Below are 14,533 nucleotides of genomic sequence, written 5' to 3' on the forward strand. Positions count from 1 at the left end.
CGGCTCTGAGCGGGGCAGGGAAAGGCAGGCTCGGGATCCCGGGGTTTCTCACCTGAGGCACCCGAGCAGATGCTGAAGAGTCCCTCTTTTAGTGAAGGTAGACTGTTAATAAGGTTCCAATGCAACGGCCGCTCTTACGAACAGAGCTGCACTCACGGTAGAAGAAAGGCAGCAGGAGACGGAATCCTGCAGTGGTGACCAATTCTCCCCACAGCCACTGCAGCCTCTCTCCCCTCCGAATGCCGAGAGCACAAGAGCTGGGGGCTGCATGCCACCTCGTTTTCCCAGTCCAAAGCTCTCGGTATCTCTGCCCTCCATGAGAAACCTCAGGTAAAGAGAGACTAGCCAGCTGCACCCCTCCCCTGAGCGGTGACAACTTCTTTTGTCTCTCTTAAGTAGCCAGTCTTTATTGTCTCCTAGCAACACATATGGGGGAAAGCTCCTTAAGAGAAAGAAAAACAAAAGGAGAACTCCTAAAACCCCAACACCCAGACAGATTTGGGCCACTATAGGAAAGTCCCCCCATGCTCCATGCTTCAGGGTCAGAGAAGTGTGGGCAGAGGTGCTGTGCTTGACATCCCATCAAAGAGTTGGTGACAGTGATTTCTGCCCCAAAGAGCCACATTGACCCGACCCTGTCCATCTCTGCAGGAAGAACTGCATCCTGGCTGACGAGATGGGGTTGGGGAAGACAATCCAGTCAATCACCTTCCTCTCAGAGATATTCCTGATGGGCATCCATGGCCCCTTCCTCATCATCGCACCTCTCTCCACCATCACGAACTGGGAGAGGGAGTTCCGTACCTGGACGGAGATGAACGCCATCGTGTACCACGGCAGCCAGATCAGCCGGCAGATGATCCAGCAGTACGAGATGGTGTACAGGGACACACAGGTGATTGATGCACACAACACTCCCAGGATGTGTCCCCCAGCCCTGGCTTCCTTTACTTGGGAAGCACTGAGCCGCCTGTGGAGCTGGTTCATTTGGAGAGGGAAAGATGATCTTTTCAGCCCCTTTTGCTGGCATGGGCTCAGGTTGCACTGTGTATGAGTGAACAGGCACAACTCATGCAGAATGGGGAGGGTGCAGCATAGCCCTGGTTCTTGTCCAGGCCTACGTGCCTGCCCTGGGGCAGTGTCTGGTTTGGAGGTACACAGCCTGTGGCCATCAAGGAGGCTCGCAGGACCTGCCCAGTGCTTGAGAGAGATTATTCTGGGTAAATTCCAGCTCAGAGTCCGATGCTCACACTGATACTGTCAGATAGGAGATCCGACAGTGTGCTGCCACTCTGCAGGACTCAAACTCTGGTTTCTGTTTCCCTAGGGTAACCCTCTCCCTGGGATCTTCAAGTTCCAGGTGGTTATCACCACCTTTGAGATGATCCTTGCTGACTGCCCGGAGCTGAAGAAGATCCAGTGGCGCTGTGTGGTCATTGACGAGGCACATCGCCTGAAGAACAGGAACTGCAAGCTCTTGGAGGGGCTGAAGCTCATGGCCCTGGTGAGCATGTCCTGCCTGGGTTCACCTGGTAGAGCAGGGCAGGCTGGAGATGGCCATGCTGAGCAGTCAGATGCCACTGTCAGCGGCTCAGGCCCTGTGCCAGGCTGGAGGAAAACCATACAGGGGGCCCCCAGATGGACAGGGCTGGTGCCCTGCAGCCCTCACAAACTTCTTTTTGCCAAAGTGGAGTATTAACTCCCCCTGTGCCTTCCCACCTGGGAGCGCTCCCTTCCAGAGCCCTGCCCAGCCTTGCAGCACAGTGTAAGCTGCTGCAGCACATGGGGACAGTTGCTGGCCAGCCCTGCACAGCACCCCTGGCCATGGTGTGCCTTGTGCCCTACATTGAGCAGGGCTGTGGTGTTCGAGCTGGTTTCTTACTGCTGTGCAAACATGGGACCAGTCCATGCCAGGGATGGGGGTGCAGGACTGTGCATGTTAACAAAGGGATCAGTGAGCTGCTCTGAGAAATTATTTGGATGTCCAGCTCTTTTCCAGCCCTGGGAAAAGCAGTGCTGCTGTTAGCTGGACCAAGGGCCATCAGGCCTTTTGAATATTGCAGCTGTACCCAGCTTCCATCACACTCACCTGTAGCTGGGCGAAGCCTCCAAAAATAGTTAGTCTTCTGACTCCCACAAGTTCCAAAAGACCCTGCTGTTTCCGCTGATTTTGTGTCTGGTACGGGTCCCTGCTGGATTGTGAGCTTGAGTCAAAGCAGGATTGCTACTCGTCCGTCTTCTAGACTGTCACCTTTCTTTGTACAGTCCTGTGGGGCTCTTCCACCTTAAAATTGCCCTTCTTTCCTAGCTGTCCTTTCCTGAGGACATTTCCTGCACTAGGCTGGGCAGGAGGATTACCCTGAGTAGTGAGCCCAAGGCTCTGGCAGTGCTGGGACAGAGCACCTGGTACACTGAGGACCAGCACCTCATGGTGCCTGAAGCTCGAGCCCATGTTGTCAGGCATGGGAGGGAGGGCATTCTCCTTGAGGGATCATCTGGTCCTCACATCCCCTAGTCTTGGGGGTTGTCTGGACCCCATCTCCTTTCACTGCACATGTACCTACATGGTGGACCTCTAAGAAAAGCTCCCCCTTGTTCCCAGTGCACAGCCATACCTGCCCCTGATGATTTTGGAGCACCCTGCTGAGACTGGCCCTAGCAGCAGGTCACTGGTGCCCCTCGGTGTACCATGGCTGTGGGCCATGTTCCCTCTTGTTCTCCCTGAGCCCTGAAGACAGACATCCTGTCCCCAGCTGCACGGAAGCTTGGGCTCTGTCAGTGTCCCCATCCAGCACCAGCACAGCCCTTCCCGAAGGTCTTGTGCCAGGGCAGGACTGAAGCCTGGGGGCATTGTGAAATCTTGGATTTGGCTGTTGTTGCACAGAGCTGGACTGGAGCATGTGCACAGGAGCATCCTGGGAGCCACAAGATGGTGTTGTATGGCAGTGGCTCAGTCTGGGCTGTCACCAGGGAAGTCTCTCAGGGAGTATGTTTGTTCCCAGGCCACCCAGAGTTCTTCTGAGGCTGGAAGATAAGAAACATTGTGCTCTTGGGACCCCTTCAACCCAGCTAATGGGGTTGAGCCCTCAACTTGTTTATTGTGTGTTCCCAGGAACACAAGGTGCTGCTGACAGGGACCCCTCTGCAGAACTCGGTGGAGGAGCTCTTCAGCCTCCTAAATTTTCTGGAGCCACAGCAGTTCCCCTCAGAGACAGCTTTCCTGGAAGAGTTTGGAGACCTGAAGACAGAGGAGCAGGTACCTGGCAGAGTGATGCTGGTGGCTTAGCACAGGCCACTGGGACACCTGGGGACCAAACCAGGCATGCTGTCAGACATGTGCTTCATGGAAGTAGATAGGATTTCTCATGCCAGGAGAAGCAAAGTTGTGACAGAGCCCCCAGTGCTGCTCTGGGGAGAGGAGACCTGCCCCTGCCAAGGCAGTGGTCTGTTCCCAACTGACTCCCTGCTGCCCTTGCATGCCTGGGTAGAACAGCTCGCCTGCCTCTCCCACCTGCTCTGTCCCTGAGAGCAACAAGAGTGCAGGGGGAAAGGGGAGGTCAGTAAGTCCATGTGTCAGTCACCCTTGTCAGGTTCCCCTGGAGAGCCTTCCTCCAAAGCTCTCCTTGAGTGTGGGTCATGGGAAGCTGCTTAGTTGCCTAGGCTATCCCACTGCCTTTTGAATGTGGGAATTGCACAAAGATTGTCATTCTGTGGGAGCAGGCGCAAGCACATGAAGCAACCACCATCTCAGCTACCATCCAAACTCTAAGCTCTCCTCCTGCATCAGACACCTAAGGCTGCTGGCAGCAGAGGCATGTGGAGTTCACAGCCCAGGACTGGTCACTGACATGCCTGCCCCAAGGACCCCAGCCCCTGAAGTTGTCCTGGCTGGCTGCTGAGCAGCTGCTCCAGAGTCACCTGTAGTGGGTTTGCAGTGTGGGGAGGCTCTAGTCTTGCAGACCCATCTGCTGAGCCCATGTGCTTGCCATGCCGGGAGGGCAGTGAACATCTGCGCTTGCTCTGCAGGTGAAGAAGCTGCAGTCCATCCTGAAGCCCATGATGCTGCGACGGCTGAAGGACGATGTAGAGAAGAATCTGGCACCCAAACAGGAGACCATCATTGAGGTGGAGCTGACCAATATCCAAAAGAAATACTACCGGGCCATCCTGGAGAAGAATTTCTCCTTCCTCTCCAAGGGTGCCAACCAGCACAATATGCCCAACCTCATCAATACCATGATGGAGCTGCGCAAGTGCTGCAATCACCCGTACCTCATCAATGGTGAGGGCTGTGCACAGGAGTGGTGTGGGGGGACATACAGGTATCACTGCAATACTTACTCTGTTCACTCTCAACAGAACTTGCCCAGCTGGGGAGCCAGCTCAGGCCTCATGCCATCTGCTGATGGTGTGGCAGTGATCTGCCCTGTTGCCTTCCTAGGCAGCCCAGCCCCCTGCAGAGGCTGCTTGCTGATAGGCACCTCAGGGTCTCCTGGGGCTCACTGTGTTTGGGGGTGTTCTGACACAGGCCCAACGTGCCAACCTGACTTGTTCTGCCAAGAGCTGATGTGAACCCTGAAGAAGTTTAGTGACAGGAGTGGAGGGTCTGCAGGAGGTCTCTAGCCAGCCTCCCTAGCTCTGACTGCTTGGGTTCTGTTGCTCGTGTGATCCCTTGCTGCTGCCCTGGGCAGCTGCACTGCCAGGCTCACCAAGAGCTCACATCCCTTTTCACCTGGCAGGGGCAGAGGAGAAGATCCTGGAAGACTTCCGTAAAACACACTGCCCAGAGGCACCAGACTTCCAGCTGCAGGCGATGATCCAGGCAGCTGGGAAGCTGGTGCTCATTGATAAGCTGCTTCCCAAGCTGATCGCTGGTGGGCACAAGGTGCTCATCTTCTCACAGATGGTGCGCTGCCTTGACATCCTGGAAGACTATCTCATCCAAAGACGGTTAGTACAGCTCCAGCATTCACCATGGCTCCTCCACAGCACCTCCATGCACTGTACATAGAGTGGCAACAACACAGGGTGGGAATTTGGCCATTCCATGCCCGCATACTGATGGATCCAAGTTACCATCTATTGCTGGTGGGTGTGGAGACCCCAGAACTAAGCAGCTCAGACCCTTCATTCTGTGTAGTCCAGGGCTAGTCCTCAGAATGACCAGGTGGAAGTAGGTCCCTCCCTTGGTCCTGGTTCCCATGAGCCCCATATCCATGCACCATGTGTGGGGTTATGATGATCTTGTCATCGTAAGAGGCACAACTTTTGCGAACAATCACAGTGCACACAGGCTGATGGGGCCTGGGCCTCCACCTGGGCACAGGTCCTGCCAGTAAATGCTGGCTGCCAGTGTGCCCACACAGCCTGGGGGAAGGAGCAGAAAGTGATTTGAAAGCCACAGCCTCTTTAGGCCCTGCTGTGATGCTGCTCTGACCTCTTCCCCTCTTGAGCAGGTACACCTATGAGCGCATCGATGGGCGGGTGCGTGGCAACCTGCGCCAGGCTGCCATTGACCGCTTCTGCAAGCCCGACTCGGATCGCTTTGTGTTTCTCTTGTGCACGCGGGCGGGCGGGCTGGGCATCAACCTGACCGCTGCCGACACCTGCATCATCTTCGATTCCGACTGGAACCCACAGAATGACCTGCAGGTAATGGGTTGGGCAGGGCCAGGCTGTCAGGAGGTCCTGAGGCACAGCTCCTATCACCGGTGTCAGGCAGGGAGAACAGGGCAGCAGCACCAGCTGTATTGGGCACGAGGTGCTGTGCCAGGAGAGCTGGTGGGCATGTGGGCAGAGGGAACAAGACATGGGGGAGATGACAGTGTGTCTCTGAAAGCACAGATGGGTCACAGAGCAGGCACCACTGTGTCCATACCTGGTGTTGGAGTGGGTGCAGTGTTGTGTGCCACATCTGCAGAGAGCCAAGGCTCCAGCCTGAGCCCTGTGTCCTTGCCTGAGGGTGCTGGGATCTCCCATTCCTGCTCCACAGCTGTGCAGGCTGTGCCAGAGCCCTGCCAGGTCAGCCACAGGCAGGGAGTGAGGGTGCTGCGGTGGGTAGGAGCTGACTGTGGGTGAGGTGGGTGAGTGTAGATGCTGGTGCAGGGTGCCACAAGCCACACAGTCCCCATCTTGCTGGGCTCCAGTGTTGACACTGTGCCCTCTGCACTCACAGGCTCAGGCTCGTTGCCACCGGATTGGGCAAAGCAAGGCAGTGAAGGTCTATCGCCTCATCACCAGGAACTCCTACGAGCGGGAGATGTTCGACAAGGCCAGCCTGAAGCTGGGCCTGGATAAAGCCGTGCTGCAGGACATTAACCGCAAGGGCAGCACCAATGGGGTAGGTTGGCTGCTGGAGGGGGCCAGGTGGGAGCCACTGCAGGAAAGCTCTCCTCCTCCGCCTGCAAGTCACTGCCAGGTCAGAGCAGGGACTGGGCAGGCTTTGGGGAGGGAGAGCCCAGTTCCACACATTCGCTCTGCTGCTCTTTGGACTGCCAGGCTGTTCCTGCACTGCCATGGGGATAGGGGACACATGATGCTGTGTCTGGGGTGGCATGGACTGAAATTCCTGACAGTCCCTCAGGAGGAGTTTTGAAGTGACCTCTTTGCTTTAGCAGAAGCAAGTCTGGGTTGGCTTGGGGCCCTTTCTCTTGGAGCAGAGGGAGGAGCCTTCTGTTGTGCAGTGGTCATGGTTGCTGGCCAGGTTGGTGATGCCCCCGTGCTTCGGGCAGGTTCAGCAGCTCTCCAAGATGGAGGTGGAGGACCTGCTGCGGAAGGGTGCCTATGGCGCGCTCATGGATGAGGAGGACGAGGGGTCGAAGTTCTGTGAGGAAGACATTGATCAGATCCTCCAGCGCAGGACACAGACCATCACGATCCAGTCTGAAGGGAAGGGCTCCACATTTGCAAAGGTGTGCTGTGCTCCACTGGGAGGGAAGGGAGATTTCTCTTGGCGGGTGGAGGAATGGGAGCATGCAGGGCAGTAGTGGTTGGCCAACCTCCTGCCTGTGTGTGGAGACATGTCCACATGGAGGCCAAGCTCTGCTGTCCCACTGTGCCCAGGAGTGAGACCTTGCTGGGGCACCAGAGCTGGTGTGGTCTCCTGTCTCTCTGGTGGTCAGCAGAGCGTTGAAGAGGGGCCACCAGCCTGGTGGGTGATGGAAGGCTGCCTAGGAGGGTTCAGCTCTCCCTCTGAAGCTGGCTCGGGCTGGTGAGAAGGCAGAGCAGGGCCTGTGCTCCAGGTGCTGGGCAGTGTCCAGACTTGCTCTGTCCCCAGGCTGGAGGTGTGGATGGATGCAGAGCTGCTGTTGTGTCCCCGTCAGGGCGCTGCAGGGTGGAGGCCTTGCTGGAGGCTCCTGGCCATGGCAGCAGACCATGCCCCAGAGCTGTACTCTGCCCAGGACTGTTGTGAGCAGGGTGAGGCATCTCCTCAGGGAGGATGGATGAGTTCAAAGCCTGGGTGAGATACAGTCCTGAGCTGGGCTGATCTTCGTATTCATGGGCTGAGCTTATTTGATCTGGAGTCTGTCACCCTCCCTGCCCTTCCAGTCACTGATGCTGCCTCAGTGTGGTGCTTTGCTGAGCAGAAATGCAGGTGAGCTGCCAGTGATGTGGGAAGGAGCTGTGGTACCTTCAGCACAGCCCTTCTGCAGCACAGCCGGTCTCTGTCTCCAGCCTCACTCTTCTGCAGCCATGAGGTCTGGCTCTGCATAGGGACCCCAGGATGATGGCAGGATCCAGCTGCTGGGCTGCACGATGCACAAAGCCAGGTGCTGCTGTGCCATGGAAGCTGAGTGCTGTGGGGCCTGACAAAACCGCCAGAGAGAGCCTGAGGAGCCAGCTCTGTGCTATGCTCTGGCTGGTGCCTGCTGGGGCCACTAAGGGCCATCTGTCCCTCCTCCTCTTGCACAACCCGGGCTCCATTTACAGTGGGTTGGGCAGGACTGCAGAACAGAGGAGTTCAGCTCCCTTAGACAAACAAAGAGCCCTCTGGCACGTGTCAGCTTGGGGTGTAACATCCCGCAGCAGCAAGAGTGTGCGCTCAGACAGGTGTGGGCGGGATCTCTGTATGGGAGAAAGAACACCTGGACGGTGGTTGCACCCTGTTCACTGCTCTTCTTTCCCTCCTAGGCCAGCTTCGTAGCATCAGGAAACAGAACTGACATTTCCTTAGACGACCCCAACTTCTGGCAGAAGTGGGCCAAGATAGCAGAGCTCGATACAGATGCCAAGAACGAAAAGGTAGGATGAAGTTTGTGGCCCACGTGCCCTACAACTGATCTGATACCATGTGGCCTGGCGTCCAAGTGGGAGCTGCATGCTTCCTCTGGGCTCCTGAAGGGGTTTGTGTTGAGCATCAAGAATTACTGCAATGGAAGACTGAATGCTGGATAAAGCCCTGATTTATTTAGCCACGTGTTGGTCTGTCTCTCTCTGATATTTCAGGGTGCTCAGTCTGTACTCCCAGCTACTCCCAGCAATCCCGCCCTCTGCTTGAGAGTGTTGACCAAATGCTCCTTGAGTTCTGTCAGCCTTGGGGCTGTGCCCATTCTCTGAGGAGCCTGTTCAGTGCCTGACCACCCTCTGGGGGAGGAACGTTTTCCTGACACAGCTCCAGTCGTTCCTGTGGGTCCTGTCCCTGGTCACAGAGAGCAGAGATTGGAGCTGTCTCTCTGCTGCCTCTGCCTCAGGAGGCAGGAGGGGACAGACGGGGTTCCACCTCTCTGCTGGCCCTGCTGAGGTGATGGGCTCAGCTGCAGCTCAGGTCTCTCTCCCCAGCATCTCCATCAGGCACAGGGCGCAGCCACTGGCTCCAGTGCGGCCCCAGGGAATTACACGTTATTACTGACTTGTGTGTCTTGCTCTCATGCTGTAGAGACAGTTTTAGACAGCAGCAGGAGGGAGGCCCTGCAGCTCTGCAGAGCTCACTGCTCAAGCAGGAGCAATGGGAGAGAGCGTGTGCATGTGTGCGTGTGTGTGTGTGTCCTATGTGCCTGAAGTCCAGGCAGATTTACATGGCATTAATTCATTCAACAGGATGGGGTAAGGAGAGGGGACAGGTACATGATATTTAATGTCATATTGCTCCCTCCTGCACCTTGTTGGAAGCTGCCTTTCCTGTTCCAGCCCACCTGTCCCCCTGACACAGAGATTACACTGCCTTCAGCGCAGCACTTGGCACAGACAGTGCAGAGAGGGCTAGGAGTGACTCAGAGCTGAGTCAGCTGCTGGCTGTCAGCAGTTTGGACACAGAGGGACTGTCGTCAATCAGGCTGAATTTTGTGCTGGCCAGGAGTTGTCATTTGTGCAGGCAGAACTGCACACAGGTATCCTAGTGGGAAGGTGATGGTCAGCCACAGGACTGGCAAGCCAGGAGCCAGAGGCTGAGCAGAGCCTGGGTGTGCAGAAGAACACATATAAGTGTTTCTGCCTGTACCTAAGAACGTTCTCTGCTCTGTCTGTCACAGGAGAGCCTGGTCATCGACAGACCCCGGGTGCGGAAGCAAACCAAACACTACAATTCCTTCGAAGAGGATGAGCTGATGGAGTTCTCTGAGCTGGACAGTGACTCGGACGAGCGGCCCACACGCTCGCGGCGATTCAACGAGAAGACGCGGCGGTACCTGCGGGCTGAGTGCTTCCGTGTGGAGAAGAACCTGCTCATATTTGGGTGAGTCTCACCCTTGTGAGAGCACAGCCACAGCCTCCAGCTGCCCCAGTGCCCATGTGGGCCACTGGCTGCACCAGCCATTTCCTGTCTGTCCTGCTTGCAGTGTTCCCTCCTTCCAGCAGTGACCTCTCTGGTGGGACCTGGGCTCTAAGCAAATGTTTGGGATGGAAGGAGAGTTAGGAGGTCAAAGCATGAGCTGGCAGTTGGCACTTCCAGAGTCTGCTCCTGCCTCTGCCCTGTTCAGTCCTGCAAATCTCTCTCCCTCTCTGCTCCTGTAATGTGTGGGCAAAACATCCCTATCCAGGGGAGCTGGCAGGGCTGTGCCCCCACAGGAGCTCCTGGAGAGAGGTGCCAGCAAGGTCTCTAATTGCACAGGAATGTTTACTCTGTGTTCCTGCTGTTTCAGCTGGGGACGCTGGAAAGATATCCTGACCCATGGGCGGTTCAAGTGGCACCTGAATGAAAAGGACATGGAGATGATTTGTCGGGCCTTGCTGGTGTATTGCGTCAAACACTACAAGGGAGATGAGAAGATTAAGAGTTTTATCTGGGATCTCATCACGCCAACGAAGGACGGCCAGAACCAGGCTCTGCAGAATCACTCAGGTATTGCGTGTTCTCTCTGCCATTGCATCTGTACCCATTGCCCTGTGCCAGCCTTTGGGACTGAGGCTGCAGAATTTAAAGCAGAGCTGACAGAAACAGTCTGCAAGTGTTTGTGCTTGAGCACTGCAATTCTCTCTGCACAGAGAAAGGGGCTTCCACGAAGCTGACCTCCACACTGACCCTCAGAGCCAGCTGTAGGGGCTGGCTGAGTCGGGGAGGCTGTTTTCTGGCTTTCAGTGCAGAGGGAGCCTTGTGGTGGGAGCAGAGCAGTGCTGCTAAGTCTTCTCTGGCCTGTGAATACTGTCGCGGTTCCCCTGTGCAGGGAGACGCTGGGCAGTGAGCTCGTGAGCACCAGTGACCATATGAACACGTTGGGTGTGATAGGGATGAGGGTGCTGATTCCACTCAGAGCATGAAAATGCCTCAGGCTGCTCCTCAGGGCCTCACAGGGCACAGCATGGACGTGATGCAGGACCCTGCCTGTGCCTTCGGGCAGCATGGCAGCGCAGGCAGTGGCACCAGGGAAAGCTGGTGGTGCAGCTGAGCATCCATCTCACACCAATGTTGTGAGTTTGATCCCCATATGGGCCATTCACTTTAGAGTTGGACTCAATGATCCTTGTGGGTCCCTTCAAACTCAGAATATTCTGTGATTTTGTGATTTCCAGCTTTTGTTTCCCCTCATGATGGTGCTTGTCCCAGACTTACTGATCTGCAGTGCCTGCCCTGATGGGTGGAGGTGCAGTGTTGGTTTGTGCTGAGACTTGTGCAGTGCAGAGTGCTCCCCAGGTGATGCTGCCTTCTCTCACTTTGTGTAGCAAGACCCTTGTCCTAGGCCTGGTTGTGCTCTCTCTACTCAGAGGCAGTGTGTGTGAGGTTCATGTGTCACACCACATGTCAGATCTGTAATTGCATCTGTTGTCTAGAGGTGTCTGTATTCTGTTGTGTAGAAGTTCCCAGTGTATCCTCCGCTTCAGACAGGTCACCCAGAGGCTCTCCAGCCCTGCTTTCCCTCTGGCTCTGGCTCTGGCTCTGCCTCAGTGGTGGACACTGCAGATTGGCCTCCCCACCTGCGGCACAGTGGCTGCTCTCTGTAGGCTCCCCTGGGGCTGGGGCAGCCATAGAGCCCACCCTGCAAATGAGGCAGCCATGGGGCCTTTGTCTTCGTCTGTGAGCACAGAGTGGCTGCTGGCTCCCTGGCTCTGCTGAGGCTTGTGGCCTGGGACATATGGTCACTGCCTGCTGTGCCAGAGGGCTCTGGCTGACCTTGCAGCACAGTGCCTGTGGCTCTCAGGACAGGTGAGTGGGACTGGGGGAGGCCACAGTGTCCCTCAGGGAGTCAGAGCCCAGCAGCCATATGCTGCTTGTTCTGTACTTGTGATCTGTGGCACAAGGTGAGTAGTGAGGGGGCTGGAACTCTCCAGACTGCTTTTGACATCAGGGAGCCTGGCTGAAATCTGGGGCTTCTGTTCCCAAGTGGTAGAGCACAGGGAAGGCTGATCTGGAGTGGTGATGCTTCTGAGCACCAGGTGCGTCTTAGTTGGTGCTTAAAACCCAACATCATCATTTCATTTTGCCTGGAAGTGTCCAGCTAGCTTTTGCAGGGTGAAGTCCAAGGATGTGGCCTTCGGTGGCTGCCTTAAGTTATTCCAGTCATCTCCTTCAATGGGAGTCACTTTGACAGTGCTCCTTCCTGCTCTTGCCACACAACCCTGCCCTGAGAGCATCTGGGAGTGGGCTCGAGAGTCCTGTGGGGAGCAGAGCAAGAGTCAGAAACAAATTGACTGGTATGAGTGGGCTTCATTTAGATAATGCCAAGTAACAAACAAGCCACGGTTTCAGTGGAGGATCAGGATTGCTTTAGTGCAAGAGCACTGAATATTGACCAGCAAAGCGACCAGGAGCTTCTCCATCAACTCTTTAGAATGGCTTTTCCCACCTGTGAAACCTCTGGGCCAGAGGAGCAACAGCATCTCAGCCTGACGTCAGGAGCTGGAGGAGAGCAGAACAAGCAGAACACTGCAGTGCAGAGCAGTGCTCCTTCCTCAGTCAGGAAGTCCTCCAGCAGTAACTGCTGTGGCTCCCCAGGCAGCCTCAGGTACCACTTGTGTCTGCAGAGAGCTGACCAGGCAGGTTGTGCTCCATCCCTGATGGGCAGAGAGCAGCAGCAACCGTCAGCCCTTGCTAGGGCATCCTGGAGCTCTTCTCAGTCCCACATCCATGTGATCACGAGGGGTGAGCACAGCACCCAGACAGTCTGACTCAGAGCTCTGCTCTGATCCAGCACCATCCTGCCTTTCATCCTGGAACAGGCCAAGCTGCTGAGGAAGCAGCATTTGCCCAGAGTTCATCAGGCCAGTTTGGTGCTGGGGACAGGAGGCCTGGTGCCTACGGCAGGCCTCCAGCAGCCACCTGGGTCACAGCCCTTGTCCTGTCATGGAGCTGCAGACTTTATGCAGGAGTTGATGACATGGTGATGCTTTCTCTTCTTCACTGGTGTCACAAGACCAGACAGATGGGGTGGGACTGCTCAGGCATCCTTTCCCCTTCATGTCTGCAGTTCCTACCTCAAGAGCAGCTGCCCAGGGGGGCAGCTTATCCCTCTCTGGAGATTCCAAACAACACTGACCCCACCAGGAATTGTTTCCACATTCTGCTGTGGACTCACATCCTATTTCAAGGTTGAAACGTGTTTAATTTTCATCTCCAGCCACTGGATCTTGTTTTATCTTTGTCAGGCAGATGGGACCGCATTCCCTTTCCCATTGGTACCTTAGCCCCCTTGCAGCAATCCAGTTCCCCCCAGCCCTGCTCCAGATGCATGGTATAAGAAACAGCCCTTACAGGTCAGATCAGCAGGTCTGCTGCTCTTTGATCATTTGGGAGCTTCTTGTTTGAACTCTTGTCCCAAATAACTGTCCCCATAGAGTGACCTTCAGAGGTGGCTGCAGTGCCTAAGTAAGTCTCCAAGTGCTGTGCCCAGGACCAAGGTCCCTTCCATGCTTCATCCCTTCTGTGTGATAGTTTTATACATCGAGGGGCCATGTTATCATTTGGGCTCTGTTGGAATTGTAAAAAGAAGAGAGGCCTGGGCTCCGGCGGGAGGGAGAAACTCGCAGACCAGCCAATATGGTTGATAAGAGCAAAACTCCGTTTATTAGCAATCCAAAGGCACTTGTATAGTATACCAGCTTGTTAACTCTTAAGTGGCTTAAAACTTATCAAGGCGAATTTCTACTTCTACATAATTGGACTTACATTGGCAAGCTTCTACAGTTATGTTATGATTAAAAGAATTCAGAGTTTACCTCTCCTTCTCCGGGTCTTATCTGAACAGCTGCAAATCTTCAAACTCCCTCTTTGTTCCCAGCCCTGTCACACAGGGATTTTCTCATGGAGAGTTTTTCTCACACACAGGCCTTTTGCTTCCAGGCCTATTGCTTGTATAGTTCTTTTATTGATCCCATAATTCTATCAATGATCCATGCCCCTGATCCCTCAATAATTCTGCAACAGGGCTCAGCATTGCACTGAGAACGCACAGCAGTTCAGTTTCTGTGGTGATTCCCAAGTTTTTCACAGGGATGGACTCTTCCATGCTCTGTGTTTGCCCCGTGCACTTCCCCTCCTTGGTTCTCCAGGCTGCAGCTGGGAGCTCTGCATGGGCTCTTCCAGCTCCCTGCTCTGCTGTCCCGCTCCTCCCAGCACTGGTGGCAGTGCCAGGCCATGCCTGTGGTGCTCACTGGATGCCACTCGCTGTTACAGGCTTGTCAGCACCGGTGCCCAGAGGCAGGAAGGGGAAGAAGACAAAGAACCAGATGCTGCTTCCTGAGATAAAGAATGCCGACTGGCTCGCCACCTGCAACCCCGAGGTGGTGCTCCATGATGACAGCTACAAGAAGCACCTCAAACAGCACTGCAACAAGTGAGTCATAGAATCATGGAGTGGTTTGGGTTGGAAGGAGCCTTAAGGAACATCTTTTTACACTACCTGGCCAAGGGCAGGAATACCTTCCACTTCCCAGGCTGCTCCAAGCCCTGTCCTACCTGTACTTGAACACTTCCAGGGATGGGGCAGCCACAGCTTCTCTGGCAACCTGTGCCAGGGCCTCACCACCCTCTGAGTGAAGAATTTCTTCCTAACGTCTAATCTAAATCTAAATCTTTCCTCTTTTAGTTTAAAACCATTCCCCCTTGTGGGAGCCCACGTGCTCATGGAGACAGTGGGCTAAGGGCCTTTAGTGTTGGGAGGGTGGG

The 14,533-nt window shown here is 55.3% G+C and overlaps 1 protein-coding gene across 14 annotated transcripts in view; it reads left to right on the forward strand.

The window, feature by feature from the left end:
• The window catches only part of CHD6 (chromodomain helicase DNA binding protein 6), a 92,428-nt gene that overhangs the window by 57,215 nt on the left and 20,680 nt on the right, over positions 1-14,533 (forward strand). For 11 of the 14 annotated variants that reach the window (XM_039563663.1, XM_039563661.1, XM_039563662.1 and 8 more), the window contains 12 exons: positions 652-895; positions 1,328-1,504; positions 3,113-3,256; positions 4,027-4,282; positions 4,740-4,950; positions 5,457-5,652; positions 6,176-6,340; positions 6,732-6,911; positions 8,131-8,241; positions 9,468-9,670; positions 10,077-10,279; positions 14,042-14,201. In XM_039563663.1, coding sequence (XP_039419597.1) covers positions 652-895; positions 1,328-1,504; positions 3,113-3,256; positions 4,027-4,282; positions 4,740-4,950; positions 5,457-5,652; positions 6,176-6,340; positions 6,732-6,911; positions 8,131-8,241; positions 9,468-9,670; positions 10,077-10,279; positions 14,042-14,201 — 2,250 coding nt within the window. The remainder of the gene's footprint in view (positions 1-651; positions 896-1,327; positions 1,505-3,112; positions 3,257-4,026; positions 4,283-4,739; positions 4,951-5,456; positions 5,653-6,175; positions 6,341-6,731; positions 6,912-8,130; positions 8,242-9,467; positions 9,671-10,076; positions 10,280-14,041; positions 14,202-14,533) is intronic. The other 3 variants (XM_039563654.1, XM_039563656.1, XM_039563667.1) reach the window with 1 other exon arrangement.

Source organism: Corvus cornix, chromosome 20, assembly GCF_000738735.6.
Source record: "Corvus cornix cornix isolate S_Up_H32 chromosome 20, ASM73873v5, whole genome shotgun sequence".
In the NCBI taxonomy this organism is placed as follows: Eukaryota; Metazoa; Chordata; class Aves; order Passeriformes; family Corvidae; genus Corvus; species Corvus cornix.